Genomic DNA, 22,900 nt, shown 5'->3' with positions numbered 1-22,900 from the left:
TACTTAGTACTTTTAGCGAAAACCTCAGACACTGTTGGCTGGTTCCTGTTGGTTGTGCACCTTTTTTACCAACCAAGTTTGTCGACGCCATTATAACGACACAGATCACTCTGCCTATTCTCGAGCCCCACGGATAAAGGGATTGACAGGTGGTAATTATGTGTGTAACTTACCTTTATTCATTTATGATTGGTTATGGGTAAAACAAAGACCATGCGGGTCAGGTAGTTGAAACGGTAGGCTACAAATAGTTAGTTCATTATGAATTAATTAAATATTCATAATTAATTCACCGTCTCCAATGACGACGATGCCATCATCCAACGTGATGTTTCATATTAGACATCGTACGATGCCAAATTTGTCAACATCGCCCAACCCTAGCACTGCCTCTATTTATTGAATCATTGAATGCCTTCTCAATAGTTAGTCGCTTTGGACAAAAGCATCTGCTATATGACTAAATGTAAATCTCTTCAACTGCACACTCTTCTTTAACAAGCAATGTTCTTTCTCTCAGGTAAACAGCCAAAGGATGGGAAGAAGCCGGAGCCTTGCAAACCCATCTTAAAAGTGGAGTACAAAACCACCAGAGCAGGGTAAGTCTTATTTTGGAGGCTGAACTCAGGGTTGCATCGAGGAAGCAAACAGAGCATGATGCATCGGTTTGAGACTTGTGCAACGTTGCATTGCGAGAGACTGTCTGACTGTAGATGCTTCTGTTTTATGGGTTTTATGACAGAATGTTTTATGGGGGACCGGTATAAAGTATAAGACTAATATGACAGTGTATTTCCTTCATTCCATTCCTCCTGAATGAAGCACTAATTTGTTTCACTTCCGGCTTGGCTTCTCTTTGCATCATGGAAAATTGAGATTTGTTCATTTGTTTTGTTAAGGGACCCATTCATGATACTGTGTGGAGGTTTGTCATATGATACAGTGGGTAGGCGAGCCTGTCTGACTGTGATGCATGGGAAAAGCACTGCAGTGCTGGAGATGGACTACCCCATAGTGGATTTCCTTACGCTGTGTGAAACCCCATATCCAAACGGCAAGTCACTGCCCCACCTATTGATGGATCTTCTCCCTTAACATTTGCTGCATATTTAACAGTGCCTTTATAATCTGCAGAGGCAGAAATCTGATTATAGAAACAAAAATCTGTATTCATTTCAAATGTTCATTGATTATTGACATTTGTGGATCAATTAGAGTTAGACAAAGTGCTTATGTTGGACTGGGAGATAAACGTAAATCTAATGAAAATATGATGATTATGTATATTTCCATTTTTAGTTAAAAAATACATAATTAGCCCTCCTATGAAATCTTGATTATTTAAAAAAAAAAAACATATTCCCGATTGTACGTTAAACATTTTTTGGTATGCATAAGGAATTTTAAGGATTTTTTTCCACAGTGTTTGGTATCCGCTTAAGTCGTGACTTATCTTTAACGTATGGAATACTGTTTCTAGGTCCAAGCCGCTACTCATTTAATTTGAGAAAATATTCCTTTATGACCACTTTTTTGGTCATGTCACACATAAAAGTGAATCTTATATTAAATCAAATACCAAAATTTTAACAATTTCTAAAAAAATGTGTCACTTTCTGGCCATTGGATATTAGGCAAGGCAAGCAAGTTTATTTATATAGCACATTTCATACACAGTGGCAGTTCAAAGTGCAGAATAGAAGAGTCAAAATAATAAAAATCATAAAAAAATACATAAAAATGTGTTAAAACAGGTTATAAAAGAATGAACAAAAGAGAAAAACATAATAGTGCGATCTGTTGGACGTAGCCCAGTGCTCATTCAGTAAAGGCACAGCTAAACAGATGTGTTTTCAGTCTCGATTTGAATGTGCCTAATGGAGCACGGCATGGATATTTATATTGCGATTGTGATTTTCCAAAGTATTGCATCCCTTTGTAAACGTTTATTATTACCATTTGATGAGTCTCTGCATACAGTTTGATAGAGCGTTTGGACCTGGAAACCGCTTTGCGTGACGTCACACTTAACAAGCGGATAGGGTTGTTACGATACTGGAATTCCGTACCAAACGATATTGAAATTTTAATAACGTCCATTCCTGCTAACATTTGAGTACTGCTGAGCGCGTTCTTAAACAGCGATGATTAGGTTTGTAGCGATAGACGATGCCATCATCCATCGGCGATGGCTAATATACAACATCGATGCTGAGCCGGCATCGCCGATCCGCCATACCGCCCCCGTCTTAAACCAGCTCACAAAAAATACGTCTTAGTAATAAAATGGCATTTTAGAATGTTGTTAAATGTGATATTTAGATAGTCTCCGGGAAGTTCAGAGAGTCTCTATGCATTTGCGGGATAATCTCACGGAAAATGCGCGTTTCCCTCCCGGTCCTCAAATAAGTCGTGCATGCTTCTCACCCCCGGATCCCTCCTCGCTCTTCAGACACGTCATTTTACGTTTTTGTTTTAAAACGCTCTAGAGTCCCTGTATCTGTAGTTACACTCAGTAAACCGCGGTGAGTTTGTTGAACTGATGACCTTTACGGCCAATCACCGTCATTTTTGTTGATCACGTGAACACACTAGCAAATAAGCACTTTTTAATAACATGCTCAAATTTTAGCGGGAAATGGACATTTTTGAAATTTTACTATCGATTGGTACCCAATTCCACTATAATGTAAACCCTAGTTAGCTATTATATTTTTTTCTTCTGAAGAAAGTCTTATTTTGTATATTTTAATATTTGAGGTCAATATTATTAGCCTCCTTAATTTTTTTTAGTAGCTACAGAATAAACCAACAATGACTTGCCTTATTAATCTAACTTGCCTAGTTAGCCTAGTTAAATTGCACTTCAAGCTGAATAATTGTATCTTGCAATATAACTAGTAAAATAGTATGTACTGTCATCATTGAAAAAACTAAATAAATATGTTATTAGAAATTAGTTATTTAAGCTAATGCTAAAAAAATCTTCTATTAAACAGCAATTGAGAAATGTGTGAAAAATAATTACAATTTCACAGGAGGGCTAATACGTTTGTCTTTTTTGTATTAAAGCACCAGTTAAATAATTAAAATAAAATATAAAGTATATATATATATATATATATATATATATATATATATATATATATATATATATATATATATATATATATATATATATATATATATATATATTTTAAATATACAGTTCTATTTACATAAATATTTGTAGGGATGTAACGATTCACCAAGACTCGAATCGATTTAAATATGTGACGATTCAAACCGGTTGAAATGTTGAATGAATCGCGATACATGTTTTGAACAGAGGGGGTGCTGTGTTTACAGGTGCAGTCTCGCTTTTTCTGCACATAAACGGCAAGCAAGGAGTGGGGCGGCAGAGTAAAATGACAGCACTGAAGTGCATCAGACAAACTGTGTGCAAATACTGCAAAATTACGTTTACGTGCACTAACAGAACAAAAAATATGATGCACATAAACTGCACAAAAACTACTGTGACAGACGTCTATACACAAACAAACTATTAATAAGCCAAACCATGCTGACCGCATGATTTACAGCTCCACTTGCTCCGATAAGTGCTACAGAGATCACACAGTGCATCAGTGTTTTCATAGCAAAAGTGTGAAGATGATTTTTTAGACTGAAAGAAAAAGTTGTTCTGTTACAGAACCAGTTGTTATATTATTTTTACCCTCTCCTTTTCAAATTAGTTTACGCATATTTTAATAATTTGCTTATTATTATTGAATATTTAAAAATGTTCAAGGTTATCTCTTCTTAAGTGTATCACACTGATATTCATTAATTATACAAGTAATATTAATTATTCACCTTCATAATCATGTTTAACTCCTGTCTGTATCCTACTGTATAAAGCCTGGTTTCTACTTCTGCGTCAAGTGACCGGCGTAACCCACAGCGCATGCAATGCGCATAGCTGTGCATTTATACTTCTCCGCGTTCTCTGTTGGTCTGCATTAACACTTCCAAAATGTTAGTTGGCAGTGAGGTGTAAATGTTCCTCTGTGTCGAGTTTCTTCGCTGCTGTTTTGTTTTTTCTGAATGCTTCCTGAATGTACAAGTGGCTCAAACTCGCTGATTTTGAGGCAGGAACCGGCGGACGTGCAACAACTTTAACTATGAGGTAAACACAAAACAAAACTTTTCATCCGGAGCTCCTTCACGGGACTCCACACTTGTAAACAATCGCTCCATTGGGCTCGTGCCGTTCTCGGTCCCGCCCTGACTCGTCATCGCTACCAAGCCGACCAATCACAGAGCTTGCGCTACGCGTCATTGCGACGTGTAGTTACATTGTTTGAGAGGTGCACGTCAGCGACGCCGATTGCCACGGCGTAGGGCTATGCGTCAACGCGTAGGCAGCGCCGTAGCATACGCGTGCGCTTGACGCAGAAGTAAAATTTAGCCTTAATTAATAATTTTATAATCAGTATTTTATGCCAGTGGCCCATCCCCTGATCAGAGGGCCTGTTTACCTCCTCTGTACACACTGCTCTCTTGTTTAGGAAAGGCTTAAGGCTGATTTATACTTCTGCGTCAAGCGCATGTGTATGCTCCATCGCAACCTGCTCTCAAAAAATTTTATTCAAATCACAACAACGCATAGCACAAGCTCTTTGGTTGGTCGGCTTGGTATCAATGCAAGTGTGGGCGGTACCAAGAGCCATGCAAACCCGTTGGAGGGAGTGTTTACAAGTGTGGAGTCCCGTGAAGGAGCTGCAGTATAGAATAAAATCGCTGTCAGAAATCATAAAAACATAAAGGAAAGCAGAGCGTACTCGTAATTTTACGAGGGCACAATTTCAAAATCTGCGATTAGACCAGACACGGATACAACATTTTCTTTGTCTGTTTGTAAACAACTGATGAATTTACGGTGGGTGTGCTTAACAAACATGAAATACAGTTTCACGACGGACACGACGTCCTGATTACGAGTGCAAATCAAAAAGCGCACTCCACTGTCAATATTACGTCACCGCTGTCACAGGCAGTAATAAACAAGCGAGAGCCATCGATCATCACGGCGCGCTTGCTGGGCACTTAAGCTCCCACACACCATCTCAGGTAAGATTTTTGTTATTCCCTCTTTGAGAAATGTCGGTCATTAGCTGTAATAAAGGTTGAAACTTAATGAGGTCCATTTCCTTCTTCCTTTTGCTGATATCGTCATTACATAATAGATCAATGGTCGATCTGGCTTTAAAATAGTTACTTAATCGACAGATGTCATGTTATAGTTAAACGTCGTTAAGTGATTCCCAGAGAAATTCTGCGCTTGCTGCCTGTAATGTTAACTTACATTATGCTAGCTCACTATCCTCAGCCCGTTCTTAATTTTGATTCTGTAAAGTGTCTAAGAAACACAGCGAAAATGGACCTTATTAGGTTTCAACCTTTATTACAGCTCATGACGGACATTTCTCAAAGAGGGAATAACAAAAATCTTACCTGAGACTATTTGTGGGAGCTTGAGTGCCCAGAAAGCGGTGCTGTTATATTGACAGTGGAGTGCGCTTTTTGATTTGTACTCGTAATCAGGTCGCCGTGTCTATCGTGAAACTGTATGTCGCGTTTTTAAAGTCGCCCATCATAAATTCATCTGTTATATAGAAACACAAAAAGAAACTGTCGTATATGTGTCTATTGTAATTGCAGATTTTGGAACTGTACCCTCGTAAAATTACGAGTAAGTTCCGTTTTCCTTTAAATTTTCATAATTACAGACGGGTGAATTTTATTTACGCACAAAATATTTATGACAGTGATGTAATTCCGTACTCCAGATGGAAACATTTGTTTTGTGTTTACCTTATGATTAAAGTTGTTGACCGTCCCTCCGTTCCCGCCTCAAAATGAGCAAGTTTGAGCCACTTCTACATTGAGGTAGCAAAACACCTGTAAAGAAACTCGACAGAGAGGAGGAACATAAACGCCTACTGCCAGCTAGCGTTTCTAAAGAGTTATTGCAGAGCAACACAAACATCATGAAAAAGTATAAATGCATGACTACGTGCCAAGGCAGGCGCCGTGGGTCACGCCGATCACTTGACACTGAAGTATAAACCAGGCTTTACCTCTCCACTCCAGCCATCTCAGTCCTCTTTGAGTTTTTTTTCAGCAGGGGACATTGTAAACAGATATTCTGATATTTCTTTTTTAAAAATGTAAATCTCAGCACAGTCACAGTTTTAGTTTGTTTGTGATAATGAGTCTTCATTAGTTTGTATTATTCTTCTTTTTTAATAGCAATTTAGTTATGGCAGAAAATGTATTAGTTTGCAAAATATGTGCAGCATTTAAGAAAAAAATCAAAGAGCTCATCAAATTTGTTTCAAATAATAATAAAAAAAAATCATGACTAAATCGTGATTCGTATCGAAACGTGAGTCCAGTGAATCGTTACATCCCTAATTAATTGGTAACACTTTATTTTGATGGTCCATTTGAGTATTAGTAGACTGTCTGCTTAATATCTGTTGATACTGCTCCTTCAACAGACATTTAACTGACTATAAATAACTTTGCCAGTACATGTCAGCTTACACTATCCCTAACCCCAATCTAAGGCTGCATTTACACTGCACCGTCCAAGTGACTCAATTCCGATCTTTTTCTTTCATGTGGCAGAGATCGAATATGGCCCATGTACAGTACGTGTAAGCGGGAACAAATAACATGGATTCTGATTTACTCAAATCAGATTTAGGCCTTGTTCATATGTGGAAATTTATCCAATATGAATCAGATCTGTGTTCTCGTGTCTGCAGTGTAAGCAGGTTGATCAGATTTTCACCTGTCAATGCGAGCCACGCGTCATTAAAAACCGAAGCGAATGACATTAAGTCTGACACTTCCATTTCAGAACAGACTTCAGAGTCCCAAACCTTAAATCTCATACACGAGCTTTTATATTGTCATGTACCACAAGTATTTAAGCATGTTAACGAGAGAAAGAGAGCGCAATGTTCGCCACGTAACCAATATAAAGCTAGTGCATCTACATCACGTGCATAAACCACGCCATGGACATTACATTAAGATGCCTAAAGGTTTAAAAAAGCCTATATATCAAAAGAAGATGGACAAATGAGAACCTTTCTGTCATAAACTACAGTGAAACAACTTGTCTAAAGCTGCCAAAAGATTACATAGAGGAATAGAGAAAAAAAGCGCTCTTTAATTATCAGCTGTTAGTCAGCGCCCGCTCTTTTTTTTTTTTTTTTTTCCTGGTCATTGCACCTTTGCCGTGTGCTGTGTAAATGCAGACGATCGGATACAAGTCACTTTTAAAATGTGATGTAAACAGCTCAGCAAAAAACTGGATACAGTCTCGGAATTGACCATCAAGATTTGCAGTGTTAATGCAGCCAAACAGTCTACTTATAATCTAATGAGAATTAGTTGGCATGTAGATGCAATGTAAATTAAATTAATCAAACGGACCATCAAAATAAAGTGTGACCGATTATTTAAATATATTTGGAGTAAATCTTGGCTTGTCGGTGTAATACAAAATATATATTTTAATCTCAATGATTTTTTAAAATATCTAAATATTTTAAATCTCAACTATAATTTAAAACATACATTTTTTTTGCAAAGTAGATCAATCATTTACAAGACAAGTACTAAAATACAATGAAATAGTTAATAAGAGAATCAGTAGAGTTAATGGTAATCTTTTTAAAGCATTAATAAAGTAAGAGTTTTGTATCTTCTGTATCTGCACAGATTTCCAGGAGCCTTATGCAGTTGTTGTCCTACTGGAGAAGGATTTGGTTGTTATTGACCTTGCACAGATTGGGTGGGTAGACGGCAAACGTGATACACTCCCTTCATTTGTGCACAGATGATTAATACACATCTGCATTTGCAGGTATCCCATCTTTGAGAACCCGTACCCTCTATCCATCCACGAGTCTCCGGTGACCTGCTGCGAATATTTTGCAGACTGTCCAGCCGAAGCCATCCCTGCACTTTACTCTGTTGGCTCCAGACAGAAAAGACAGGGCTTTAGTAAGAAGGTAATGTTCTGCCGTGCGCTGCTGGATAATGGATAGTCCTAAAACGGCTGATCCAAATCTGTGTTTATGCAGGAATGGCCCATAAGTGCAGGTAACTGGGGCCAGGGAACACTGAGTTTCTCAGAGATTATCATCACTGGGTAAGTCATTACACACATACACACACAAACTGGTTCCTATATCCCAGTGGGACTCTTATAGATGTAATGATGGTTTAGTTATGCAAACCACATATTCTGTCCCCCTAAACCCAACTCTCACAGGCAGGGCTTTACATTAACACCCGCCAACCCGCTAAATGCGGGTAGATTTCAGCGGTAGCGGTAAGACAGACATTTTAAATTACAAAGGGGTGGCACGTTGGCTTAGTGGTTAGCACTGTTGCCCCACAGCAAGAAGGTCGCTGGTTCGAGTGCCGGGTGGACCAGTTGGCATTTCTGTGTGGAGTTTGCATGTTCTCCCCGTGTTGACGTGGGTTTCCTCCAGGTGCTCTGGTTTCCCCCACGGTCCAAAGACATGTGCTATAGGTGAATTGAGTTAGCTAAATTGTCCGTAGTGTAAGTGTGCGAATGAGTGTGTATGGAAATTTCCCAGTGATTGGTTGCAGCTGGAAGTGCATCCACTGTGTAAAACATGTGCTGGATAAGTTGGCGGTTCATTCTGCTGTGGCTACCTTGGATTAATAAAGGGACTAAGCCGAAAAGAAAATTAATTATTGAAGTTCAGAAGCTAATTCTAACACTGTGTTCATGCACAAAACTATAGGCTGCAGTAGTGTATGCTTGCCCACACTGAGGCAAAATGTCTTAAGACATGATACAAGTGGAACGATTAGTGCTACAGATGTTAGTTCGTTATTAAAGAAAGGAGCAGACAACAAATAATGAAGCAATGAAAATAAAACTACTTCTATGTTTACCTGCGGGCTTTTGTGAACAGGTCAAGACAATACTCGAATACTGCAAGCAGGAGAAAATAATATCTATTTTTTGCGGGAGTGGGACTGAAAAATTGCTTCAGCGCAGGTCTTTACTCTCAAGCCGAAAACAACAACCTCAGCACTGTAAGGTCGATCAGTTCTCTCTCAAAACTGTGACCGCTCTCTAAATAGCATCTCTTCATCCCAATCACTGCACAGACACAGGTGTTAGAAATGTTTTTGATTGTCCTATATTTTTCCCTCATGACAGTCATTAAGTTTGCTTTTTTAAAGCATTTTAAATTACAAAGGGGTGGCACGTTGGCTTAGTGGTTAGCACTGTTGCCCCACAGCAAGAAGGTCGCTGGTTCGAGTGCCGGGTGGACCAGTTGGCATTTCTGTGTGGAGTTTGCATGTTCTCCCCGTGTTGATGTGGGTTTCCTCCAGGTGCTCTGGTTTCCCCCACGGTCCAAAGACATGTGCTATAGGTGAATTGAGTTAGCTAAATTGTCCGTAGTGTATGTGTGCGAATGAGTGTGTATGGAAATTTCCCAGTGATTGGTTGCAGCTGGAAGTGCATCCACTGTGTAAAACATGTGCTGGATAAGTTGGCGGTTCATTCTGCTGTGGCTACCTTGGATTAATAAAGGGACTAAGCCGAAAAGAAAATTAATTATTGAAGTTCAGAAGCTAATTCTAACACTGTGTTCATGCACAAAACTATAGGCTGCAGTACTGTATGCTTGCCCACACTGAGGCAAAATGTCTTAAGACATGATACAAGTGGAACGATTAGTGCTACAGATGTTAGTTCGTTATTAAAGAAAGGAGCAGACAACAAATAATGAAGCAATGAAAATAAAACTACTTCTATGTTTACCTGCGGGCTTTTGTGAACAGGTCAAGACAATACTCGAATACTGCAAGCAGGAGAAAATAATATCTATTTTTTGCGGGAGTGGGACTGAAAAATTGCTTCAGCGCAGGTCTTTACTCTCAAGCCGAAAACAACAACCTCAGCACTGTAAGGTCGATCAGTACTCTCTCAAAACTGTGACCGCTCTCTAAATAGCATCTCTTCATCCCAATCACTGCACAGACACAGGTGTTAGAAATGTTTTTGATTGTCCTATATTTTTCCCTCATGACAGTCATTAAGTTTGCTTTTTTAAAGCATTTTAAATTACAAAGGGGTGGCACGTTGGCTTAGTGGTTAGCACTGTTGCCCCACAGCAAGAAGGTCGCTGGTTCGAGTGCCGGGTGGACCAGTTGGCATTTCTGTGTGGAGTTTGCATGTTCTCCCCGTGTTGATGTGGGTTTCCTCCAGGTGCTCTGGTTTCCCCCACAGTCCAAAGACATGTGCTATAGGTGAATTGAGTTAGCTAAATTGTCCGTAGTGTAAGTGTGCGAATGAGTGTGTATGGAAATTTCCCAGTGATTGGTTGCAGCTGGAAGTGCATCCACTGTGTAAAGCATGTGCTGGATAAGTTGGCGGTTCATTCTGCTGTGGCTACCTTGGATTAATAAAGGGACTAAGCCGAAAAGAAAATTAATTATTGAAGTTCAGAAGCTAATTCTAACACTGTGTTCATGCACAAAACTATAGGCTGCAGTACTGTATGCTTGCCCACACTGAGGCAAAATGTCTTAAGAGCATGATACAAGTGGAACGATTAGTGCTACAGATGTTAGTTCGTTATTAAAGAGAGGAGCAGACAACAATTAATGAAGCAATGAAAATAAAACCTGGGGAAAATGTTTACCTGCGGGCTTTTGTGAACAGGTCAAGACAATACTGTGAGCAGGAGAAAATAATATCTATTTTTTGTGAGAGTGGGACTGAAAAATTGCTCCGGCGCAGGTCTTTACTCTCAAGCCGAAAACAACAAACTCAGCACTGTAAGGTCGATCAGTTCTCTCTCCTAACTTTGGCCGCTCTCTAAATAGCATCTCTTCATCCCAATCACTGCACAGACACAGGTGTTAGAAATGTTTTTGATTGACCTACTTTTCCTCTCGTGACTGCCATTAAGTAAAACAATTACAACGAAACAAGGCATGTCTTCAAAAGCTACCTCAGTGTTGTAATACCGAGGTCATACTTATGTCACTATAAAACTGTCTGTCCTTGTAAACCTCCAAAATCAGTACACACACTAGCTCTTTGCTGCCGAAGTCTATTCATGTTTGATAATTGTATTAGAAAGTAAAAGCATTTATTGTTGTTGAAAGCTTTTAAATGTGGAGTCTTCATATTACTCTCTTTTTGTTTTCTTCCTGAAACAGGCATGCTGATGGATCGATCAAGTTTTGGGATGCCTCAGCTTGTGAGTTTCTTTCTAAAACAATATACACTGAAATTTTATGTCCCAAGCTTATAGAACCACAATGTTTGGAGTTGGAAAAACACAATAGATGCTTGTGGATTCTGCAAATTCATTACTTAAACAGAAGATTTCCAAAGATTTGGAAGCACTCAGAGCTACAGTAAAGGATTAGTTTGCTCCAAAAAATTATATTTCTGTTATTAATTACCTGAATGTAGTTTCAATCCTGAGATATCTTCAGAACACAAATTAAAGAGATGGTTCACTATTACCTTTAAACCTTTAGGAGTTTCTTTCTTCTGTTGAACACAAAAAACTGTAACCGTTGACTTCCATAATAGGAAAAAAAAAATACTATGGAAGTCAATGGTAGCAAGTTTTCAGCTTTCTTCAGAGTATCTTGCTTTGTGTTCAGTAGAATAAAGAAAGTCAAATGGGTTGGGAACAAATAAATGTCAAGTAAATGATGACAGAATTTACAATTTTTAAAGAAACTATCCCTTTATGATATTTTAGTTCTGCGTGCTCTCTCATTCTCCATAGACAGCAATGGTCCAGAGAGATTCAAATTTAGAAAAGGAACTAAAAACATTGTCGAAACAATCCATGTGACTTCAGTATACTCATACGTATGAGTGTATCCGTATGTGAGGGGGCAAACTTTTCAAGATGAATTCCCAATAAGTTTGATGTGTCGCATGATCCTCTTCCTATTGAAAAAACAAAGGTTTGATCCAAGATGGCCGATTTAAAAATGGCCTCCATGGTCACCACCCATCTTAAAAAGTTTGCGCCCTAACATATACTAATATGCAACAAACAGGACGTTAATATTAACAACTATTCAGGTGTATCCATATAAATGGCCCAGCCTGTATATCCATTCTAAAAAAAATGTTGACAGATTTCACCAAATTCACTATGGAAAGTGCAAAGTATGCTTGTAATTATATATAAAAAAAATAATAATATATATATATATATATATATATACTATATGTATATATATGTATATATATATATATATATATACAGTTGAAGTCATAATTATTAGCCCGCTTTGAATTTTTTTTCTTCTTTTTTAAATATTTAGCAAATGATGTTTAACAGATACAGGAAATGTTCACAGTATGTCTGATAATATTTTTTCTTCTGGAGAAAGTCAGATTTGTTTTATTTCGGCTAGAATAAAAGCAGTTTTTAATTTTTTAAACACCATTTTAAGGACAAAATTATTATCCCCTTTAAGCTAATTTTTTTTGATAGTCTACAGAACAAACCATCATTATACAATAACTTGCCTAATTACCCTAACCTGCCTAATTAACCTAGTTAAGCCTTTAAATGTCACTTTAAGCTGTATAGAAGTGTCTTGAAAAATATCTAGTAAAATATTATTTACTGTCATCATGGCAAAGATAAAATGAATTCATTATTAAAAATGAGTTAATAAAACTATTATGTTTATAAATGTGCTGTAAAAATCTTCTCTCTGTTAAACACAAATTCGGCAAAAAATAAACAAGCGGTGTAATAATTCTGACTCTATATATATGTTTGCAACAACTAATGGAGATAATTGATAATTAATGTGCTTTTTTTTTGTCTGTCAGTAATGCTTCAAGTGTTGTATAAGCTGAAAACAGCGAAGGTGTTTGACAAGCCTCGGAGTAAAGAGGAGAAATCCAGCACTGATATTGTGGATGAGGATCCATTCGCCATCCAGATGCTGTCCTGGTGTCCGGAGAGCCGTGTGCTGTGCGTGGCTGGAGTATCGGCTCATGTTATAGTCTACAGGTTCAGCAAACAGGAAGTCACCACCGAAGTGGTTCAGGTCTGACCTGTTTTAATGCATGTTTACATCATTAGTTTACAATAAGGGTGGCACAGTATATCGAAAAATTATCAACACTGTGATCATTTTTTACACAATACCTGTATTTTAGTGAGGTGTGATAAATTAAATGTACAGTTGAAGTACAGTTGAATTATTAGCCCTCTTTGATTTTTTTTTACTTTTGTAAATATTTCCCAAATGATGTTGAACAGAGCAAGGACATTTTCACAGTATGACTGATAATATTTTTTCTCCCGGAGAAAGTCTTATTTGTTTTATTTCAGCTATAACAAAAACAGTTTTAAATTTATTATGAACCATTTTAGGGCCAATATTATTAGCAACTTCAAGCATTTTTTTTCCCCGACTGTCTACAGAACAAACCATCATTATACAATAACTTGCCTAATTACCCTAACCTGCCTAGTTAACTTATTTAACCTAGTTAAGCCATTAAATGTCACTTTAAGCTGTATAGAAGAGTCTTGAATCTCTAGTCAAATATTATTCACTGTCATCATGGCAAAGATAAAATAAATCAGTTCTTATAAACTAATATGTTTAGAAATGTGTTAAAAAAAATCTGCTCTCCATTAAACGGAAATTGGGGAAAAAAATAAACAGGGGGTTAATTATTCTGACTTTAGCTGTATGTTACGATCCAAGCGTGTGTGCGTTGCATGCATAGGTTAATTATTCACATTTGACCAATCAGATGAGGCCTTACTGTCGTTACATATATTGTATATTACATAAATATAACACACAACCCCAAATCAGAAAAAGTTTGGGAAGTATGGAAATGTAAATAAAAAAAAGAAAGTAGTGATTTCTAAATTTACTTTGACGTGTATTTCATTGCAGACAATATGAACACACAATATTTTATGCTTTGTCTGGTCAACTTCATGTGATTTGTAAATATACATTCTGTTCTGTCATTCAGACCTGCAACGCACTCCAAAACAAGTTGTGACTAGAGCAGTTTAGGGCTAGTAAACAGGTTGCATTTGAAGCAGGTGATGTCAACAGGTGATTGCGATCATGATTTGGTACAAAAGCAGCATCCAAGAAAGGTCTAGTCCTTTAGGAGCAAAGATGGGCCGAGGATCACCAGTTTACCAAAAATATGTGAGAAAATTATTGGGATAGGAAGTCATTTGGATGTTTCACCTTTAACAGCACATAACATCATTAAAAGATTCAAGGAATCTGGAGGAATTTCAGTGTGTAAAGGACAGGGGCGCAAACCTAAGCTGAACTACCATGATCGCTGATCCCACTCTGCATCAAGAATCCTCATTCATCTATAAGCGATATCATAACATGGGGTCTGGCCTACTTTGGCAAACCTTTGTCAAGTACCACAATACGTAGTTACATACACAAATGCCAGTAAAAACTGTACTGTGCCAAAAGGATGCCCTATGTTAACATTGTCTTGAAGTGCTGTTGACTTTTCTGGGCTCGGAGGCATCTGGGATGGACCATCACACATTGGAAACATTTACTGTGGTCAGATGAATCTGTGTTTCAAGTATTTTTTGGGGTAGAAATTAAAGCAGTATGCTTCGGACCAAAGAAGAAAAGGATCATCCAAACTGGAGCAGCGTCCCAAATGGCACACTATGCACTTATGCACTATGTACTTATGCACTTACACACTCAACAGCATAGTATATGTTTGTAGTGTTGTCCCAAAAGTTCAAATTCAAACCATTTCCTTGATGACGTTTGACGGTTGCCAAATCAGTGAAATAAATGACCAAAGTACCAAATAATACCACCCATGATTATAACCGCATTCACCATCGGGAGGCGCTATAATCACTCTTGTAATAATACATTGCGTAAAGCCCTTTGAGTTCCCAGAAAAGCGCTATATAACTTCAGGAGTTCTTATTATTTCTGGTTTGGAGTTGTATATTTGTGTTACATATATTATACATATATTTGTCTAAGGGAAATGGCAGATGCCATTGGTCACTATTTGATTTAATTTACCACTTTTAAATCTATGTGTTTTATTTCATTTCACATGTTAATTTGAAGCGGCCCTGCTATGTGGCAAATGATTAATATTAACATGAGCTCCTGAAAACTGCATGGTGATTATAATGCAATTAGAAAAATGCTGTTTAAAGCTTTTTAGATGGAGTTTAGTATGCACACTGCAGGGCATTTCATTAAGCATTAAGTTGTTTTGACACATGCTTTCCAACAGTTAGACTGCCATATGCTGCATCCACACGAATGAGTAAAAGCGCTCACTTATTTATGCGTGATAATGCTAAAAACCTTGTTTTTTAATGAGGAGGTGTCACACTGCAGGACTGAAGAAATGAACATGGAAGCAGCTCCACATAAATATTACAAATATAATGAATAGAGGGCCAAACTCTTCTTTATACTTACAAGCTTGGAAAATAAATATCTTGGTGTCGTGATAGCGATGTTATATAATATTAAGGCTCCCCGAGGGACTGCTTGTTAGACAGCTTGTTAGTCACTTTACAAGCAAAGTCTGTGTAATAAAATTTTTTTTTTAGAATAATGAATACATAACATTTCTGTCCAAACCATCTATTTGAATATTTCTGTATCTAACAGGCCATAATGAATTTGTACATAAACAAAACATGGCATCAACAACAAATTACATGAAATTAACCCGAAAATAAATGAAAGATATTTAGCAAATTATAATTTTGAGGCAATGCGTGATCAGACGGTCTATACCAGATGTCGAATTGGACATTCTAGGTTGACACTTTCATATTTATTAAATAACGAAGAATCAACTAAATGTAATTACTGCCAGACTGCTCTTAACATCAAACATATTTTGTTGTAATGCAGAAGTTTAAATTCCATTAGACCAGTGGTTCTCAAACTTTTTTCATCAAGTACCACCTCAGAAAAAAAATGTCTCTCCAAGTACCACCAAAACGAGCAGTACTGAAATACTGTAGCGCAGTAGGCCCAGTAAAGCAGCTACAACTCTGCACCGTGAAAAAATGTGGCAGATTCCCTCAGAAATATAGGCTATATATCATATATGGCATATTATATACATCATTTTTGATAAATTTTGAAATGTGTGTAGCATGTATATGACATATTTCAATCCTCCGCGTGCCACTGGAAGAAAGCCTGCGTACCACTAGTGGTACACGTACCACAGTTTGAGAACCACTGCATTAGACAACATTTTTATAAGGAGAGTACTTTGATGGACATTTTTAAAAACTACCACCTGGAAGAGTTTTACATTTTTTATCAAAAATAGAACTGAAAAATCATATTTAACTTTGAATAAATTTTTGTGTGAATTCTATCTATTTCTATTTTATACATTTTTTTTTTAAGTAACTTTTTTAGTGTAATACGAATTAGTTTTTTTATCATGTAATATTTTAATGTATATCCATTTGGCCAGGAAATAGCCATAAGTTGCTGATGTGGCAATAAATATGTAATAAATAAATAAATAAACAGCCTATAATGAGAACTTTTTTGTTGGAAATACTAAATTATTACAGCTTGCATCGATAATTCAGTTCATACAGTTGTTTTTGGTCCAGATACATGATAAAAATATAAAATAAACATTAATTTTAATAATGATTATCTATATAAAGCCGGCTTGATTTTCAAAACTAAGTTTTAACGATATATTGTGTAGCCCTACTACAAATACACTTGTTGAAATGTGTGTTAATGCCGGTTCACATATGTGCGTAGCTGTTGGAGGTGCGTATGCAGTGTGAGCTGAATGAAGTGGAATCTCCAGAGGGTGGAGGAGACCAGGCGTCGGCTGTTTCCACCCCAGGAACTGCACCCAGCCCTCAGACCAGCCTGCCTCAGTCTCACCCCTCCACAAGCAGCAACAACTCCTGCGACGGCCTTCGGGATAACGTGCCCTGCCTCAAGTACGACCTGCTTTCATTTACTTTGTGAAGTTTATTTATAAACTAATTTCGAGAGGAGCACCTGATAGCACCTGGTCCACATTAGCTAACACTGATTTACCAATCAGACGACTCCTTATCCACTATAAATAACCAGAGTATCTACTTCAGCCATCTTCGTCTTGAAGAATCCTCCCTTCCACCCTTACTCCTCCCATTTCCTTGTCAGGGCAGCACGGAGGCCTAGTGGTTAGCACCACGGCCGCACAGCAAGAATGTCACCGGCTCGGACACGTCCTGTCCACACATTTCTGTGCGGAGTTTGCATGTTCTCCTAGTGTTTGCGTGGGTTTTCACCGGGCTCTCCGGTTTCCTCCCACAGATCAAAAACATGTAACATAAGTAAATTGACAAATCTAAATTGACAGCATAGACACTTCTTAGCATCAGTCTACTTCCAACATTATCAAGCAGGGGAGTTCTTGAGACCTACCTGAACTCGGACTCCCCTCTCGCCCTGCAACGGGAGGGAGCCCCGGGCTCGAGGATCTCACGAGTTCAGGGCTCTCTCCCAGGACAGCATGCTAAACAAGCTTCATAATCAATCATCGGCTAAGGGCGAACTCTTAAAACATAGACTTGTCACAAATAAAACAGGACAGTTACAGGGTTCATTGAATTTGACAGGTCTGGAAAAGGTTTGGAAAAACAAATAAACTCAAAATGTTTTGGGAAAAGTCATGGAAATTTGTTCAACAAATGTCTATGTACTCAAATATATATATATGAGATTATAATGGACCCTTTTCACAAGACTGTTATGACGCATTAACGGTCATCAGAATCTTACATTTTTTTAAAGTTTTTAATATTTAGATTTTTAAAAAAGCGTGTGAACATTTATATGTATTTATGTATGTATTAAATCATCTTTGCAACAAATTACAAAAAACGAATTACCACTTGTGCAAGATGTTTCTAATGCTTGAAAGTCTTTATCACACCATCATTAAGTTTTTCTTTCATTATTTCAGCTAGTAGGATTGTAAAAACATTATTTGTTGTACTCTTCCATTCACTGCGCTCTAAGTTTACCCAACTATGATGACTTCCGCTACTGAGAAACCCAGAAATGCGAAAAAGGGTCCATATTGGGTAAATTTAAATACAATTGTGTAGTCCTTCTCCATCACATGACATTCTCTGTGTGGGGTGAGAAGCAACTCGCAGTTTCAGCTTCGCCTCTCTTTCACTTCGCTTTCATTGTAATTCAAGATACATTTTAAGTGTCGTGTCCAGAAACAGTCGCCAACTACAGAGGTAAGATAAAAGGCTAATTTGTACTGTTCTTTTGAAAACACAAGCCAACATTTCAAAAATGTTCACGCAGACAGCAAGACACTTTCTAAAAACAATTTTACAGATATGAAAACAAATACAAACTACATAGATTGTCACATGTTTTTTAATATTCTGTAATAAATTTGAAATGTGCATCTTTTCTTATTTACCACATGTACAGTGCATCCTGAAAGTATTCAAAGCGCTTCACTTTTTCCTAATTTTTTTTTATGTAACAGCCTTATTCCAAAATGGATTCAATTCATTTATTTCCTCAATGTTCTACACTCCATACCCCATAATATCAATGTGATTTTTTTTTTTTTAATTGTCGCAAATTTAGGGTGATGCAGTGTCGCAGTAGGTTGTGCTGTTGCCTCACAGCAAGAAGGTCGCTGGTTTGAGCCTCGGCTCAGTTGGTGTTTCTGTGTGGAGTTTGCATGTTCTCCCTGCGTTCGCGTGGGTTTCCTCCGGGTCCAAAGACATGTGGTACAGGTGAATTGGGTAGGCTAAATTGTCCGTAGTGTATGAGTGTGTGTGTGAATGAGTGTGTGTGGATGTTTCCCAGAGATGGGTTGTGGCTGGAAGGGCATTCGCTGCGTAAAAAAACGTGCTGGATAAGTTGGTAGATCATTCCGCTGTGGCGACCCCGGATTAATAAAGGGACTAAGCCGACATGAAAATTAATAAATGAATGTCCTAAATTTATTAAAAATTAAAAATCTAAAAAAATCACATGTACAGAAGTATTGACAGCCTTTGAAGTGAAGCTCTAAATTTAGCTCAGGTTCGTTCTGTTTCCACTGATCATTCTTGAGAGGTTTCATCAACTTAATTGGAGTTCACCTGTGGTCAATTCTGTTGATTGGACATGATTTGAAAAGGCATACACCTGTCTATATAAGGTCCGAGGGTTGACAGTGCATGTCAAAGCACAAACCAAGCATGAAGACAAAGGAATTGTCTGTAGACCTCCGAGACAGGATTGCCTCGAGGCACAAGGCTGGGGAAGGTTACAGAAAAATTTCTGCTTGCTCTAAAAGTTCCAATGAGCACAGCGGCCTCCATCATCCGTACAGTAAGTGGAAGATGTTTGGAACCACCAGGACTCTTCCTAGAGCTGGCTGACCATCTAAGTTGAGTGATCAGTGGAGAAGGGCGTTTTGATCAGGGAGTTGATCAATAACCCGATGGTCACTCTGTCTGAACTTCAGCGTTCTTCTGTGGAAAGAAGAGAACCTTACAGAAGGACAACCAGTTGTGCAGCAATCCACCAATCAGGCCTGTATGGTAGAGGGGTCCGACGGAAGCCACTCTCCTCCTGGAATTTGCCAAAAGGCATCTGAAGGACTCTCAGACCATAAGAAACAAAATTTTCTGGTCTGATGGAGTGAATGTCAGGCGTTACGTTTGGAGAAAACCAGACACCGCTCATCACCAGGCTAATTCCATCCCTACAGTGAAGCATGGTGGTGGCAGTATCATGCTGTGGGGATGTTTTTCAGCAGCAGGAACTGGAAGACTAGTCAGGCTAGAGGGAAAGATGAATGCAGCAATGTACAGAGACATCCTGAATGAAAACCTGCTGCAGAGTGCTCTTGACCTCAGACTGGGGCGACGGTACATCTTCCAGTAGGACAGTGACCCAAAGCACACCACCAAAATATCAATGGAGTGGCTTCACAACAACTCGGTGAATGTCCTTGAGTGGCCCAGCCAGAGCCCAGACCTAAATCCTGTTGAACATCTCTGGAGTGATCTGATAATGGCTGTACACCGTCGTTTCCCATCCAACCTGATAGAGCTTGAGAGGTACTGCAAAGAGGAATGGGCAAAAATTCCTAAAGACAGGTGTGCCAAGCTTGTGGCATCATATTCAAAAAGACTTGAGGCTGTAATTACTGCCAAACAAAGTATTAAGCAAAGGCTGTGAATACTTCTGTACATGTGGTTTTCAGGTTTTTTATTTAAATTTGCAACAACTTCAAAAACTCTTTTTTTTTACATTGTCATTATGGGGTATTGTGCATAGAATTGTGAGGAAATAAATTAAAATTTAAACCATTTTAGGATAGGCTGTAACAACAAAATGTGGAAAAAGTGAAGCGCTATAAATACTTTCTGAATGCAGTGTGTATAGACTACATGAAGCTTTAGGTCATGAATAATTGCCTGAAAGTTTTGAAATTTTAGTCGTAAAATTATGTATGAACCTTTATCTAAAAACAAATTGAAAAGATTTGGGCCAAGAAGCATGTGATACATGAGCAAACAATGAAGTACATTTATCCATTCTCAAATCAAAAAGACTTTTCAATTATTTTCCCATACAAGATTTGATGAAGTAATTTTTAACACCATGGGCTCTATTTTGACGGTCCATGCGCAGAGCGCAAAACGCAGGGCGCAAACACTTTCAGGGCGTGTCAGAATGCATTTTTGCTCATTTACGGACGGGAAAATGCGCTTTGCACTAAGGCGCATGGTTTAAAAGGGTTGAGTTTATTTTCTTAATGAGTTATAGGTGTGTTTTGAGAATAAACCAATTAGAGTCTCATCTCCCATTCCCTTTAAGAGCTAGCTGCATCGCGCCAAGAGCGCATTCGCTATTTACAGGACGCAAAGTAAGTCTAAGTGGAAAAAATTAGCATTTCACAAGCAAACAGTTAACAGTATTTTTTTTTACAGAAAACTGTTCAACAGAGCATCTACTGCGTGAGAATGAGAGATAATGGATCACTTTCACATTCGCTCTTGGATAGGGAAACCTTTACGCACAGACATCAATTAGCCTATAAATAATTAATTTTGTTTGTTAAGCGCAAAGATTTGTTTCAAAACTATTTCTAAATTCAGTTCTAATTTCCAGCAAACGAATAAATGAACAATAATGACCGAGTGTGGTCAAAATACTGAGTTATTTCCAAATACACCTGCCATGCCCCATATGGTCTTAAACCTGACAGGTGGGCAAATCAAAGCTTGTTTTTAATGAAACAAATATAAATATGGATATAATAAATAATACTGCTAATAATAATAACATTATACAAAAGCAAATTGTTATGAATGAACTGAAAAAGCCTCCCGAGATGATGAAGACATAAAAGCAGTGATTTTTCATATTTATGTAGGCTAGAAAATAATATGTTTTGTAATATTTTAATCCTTTAGATTTATATCCTATATCTATTCTTATTATATCCTATATATATCCTTAATATTTACATTTTTTCATATGTAAAGATATTTGCCTATTGCTCTCTTGTGTGTATTAAGCAGTGTGTAAGCGAGGCGCAACTCTGCGCTGGAGTTTAGACCGGGTTAGTTTTGGTCTAATGAAAAATCTATTATAGATCCTCAAAATAGCGACGCGCCAGCGGTCCGCCTCAGTATGCCTTCCTTTTTAGACCAGAACGCCTATGGGCGCACAAAAGAGCGCTAATGCATTTGCTATTTAAACAGCGTAGGGCAACGCCTCAAAACGACTCTTGCGCCAAGCAGAAACTACCAAAAGAGTATTGCGCCGCTCCTTGCACCACATTGCGCCGGGTGTATGATAGGGTCCTTTGTCATACAGGACTGGCTCCTCCCCTTCTGCTGATTAGCAGCTTATTGAGGCAAAAGTCAATGGTTTATTAATAGCGAGAATTGTAACTTAAAATAAAGTGTGACCTGTTGTTGTAGCTAATTGTGTCCTCTTGTCTTTTTTTGGCCAGGGTCAGGAGTTCCCCTCTCAAACAGTTTCCCGGTTATCATGTGGAGCTGCTCATTCAGCTGGTTTGGGTCAGTGGGGAGCCACCACAGCAGATCACCAGCCTGGCCATCAACTCTGCGTACGGCCTGTAAGTTCACCAAATGACAACACAGACTCCTTTACTGCATCTATTATGCGTTTACTGAGCAACTTAAAAACACGTCCCTTCCACAACAGCTGCTCATTATCTTTTAAACAAGCTTTATGTGTCACGATCCATCATATTAAAGCCTAGCAGGCATGTAAAGGACTTGAATAATTCTTCTTCATTACAATAATTAAAGTCTTATTTAGAGGAGTTTGAAATGCACCTGAGCGTAATTAAAGGCACAGTTCACCCAAAAGTTAACATTTTGCCATCATTATCTAAACCTTTACTTGTTGCAAATTATTTTAATCATTTTTTTTTTTTTTGGCTGAACTATCCTTTTAACAGCTATTGGCCAAGAAGAGTGGGTTACTATAAACAGCAATAAACTATATAAAATAAGGCTGCTCGATTATGGGAATAATCGAGATTATGATTTTTCCCATAATCGAGCAGCCTTATTTTATATAGTTTATTGGGCTGGGTGTCCAAAACGTTTTAAATTAGCTTTAGTTTTAATTTTATACATATATACACTTACCGACCACTTTATTAGGTACAACTGCTCGTTAACACAAATTTCTAATCAGCCAATCACATGGCAGCAACGCAATGCATTTAGGCATGTAGACATGGTCAAGATGA

The 22,900-nt window shown here is 38.0% G+C and overlaps 1 protein-coding gene across 16 annotated transcripts in view; it reads left to right on the top strand.

Annotated features, from left to right (window-relative positions):
• stxbp5b (syntaxin binding protein 5b (tomosyn)) overlaps window positions 1–22,900 on the top strand; it is a 119,465-nt gene that overhangs the window by 56,866 nt on the left and 39,699 nt on the right. For all 16 annotated transcript variants that reach the window (XR_015512872.2, XR_015512880.2, XR_015512879.2 and 13 more), the window contains exons 9-17: window positions 521–599; window positions 900–1,054; window positions 7,783–7,855; window positions 7,928–8,075; window positions 8,148–8,215; window positions 11,281–11,321; window positions 12,935–13,155; window positions 16,903–17,090; window positions 22,130–22,255. Coding sequence is in view for 7 of the 16 variants with exons in the window: in XM_087289862.1 (XP_087145988.1) it covers window positions 521–599; window positions 900–1,054; window positions 7,783–7,855; window positions 7,928–8,075; window positions 8,148–8,215; window positions 11,281–11,321; window positions 12,935–13,155; window positions 16,903–17,090; window positions 22,130–22,255 (1,099 nt within the window). In the remaining 9 variants the exon portion in view is untranslated. The remainder of the gene's footprint in view (window positions 1–520; window positions 600–899; window positions 1,055–7,782; window positions 7,856–7,927; window positions 8,076–8,147; window positions 8,216–11,280; window positions 11,322–12,934; window positions 13,156–16,902; window positions 17,091–22,129; window positions 22,256–22,900) is intronic.

Source organism: Danio rerio, chromosome 17, assembly GCF_052040795.2.
Source record: "Danio rerio strain M-AB ecotype USA chromosome 17, GRCz13ab, whole genome shotgun sequence".
NCBI classification, from domain to species: Eukaryota; Metazoa; Chordata; class Actinopteri; order Cypriniformes; family Danionidae; genus Danio; species Danio rerio.
Note: the sequence above shows the minus strand (reverse complement) of the source record. Positions and strands in the feature narration are given on the sequence as shown.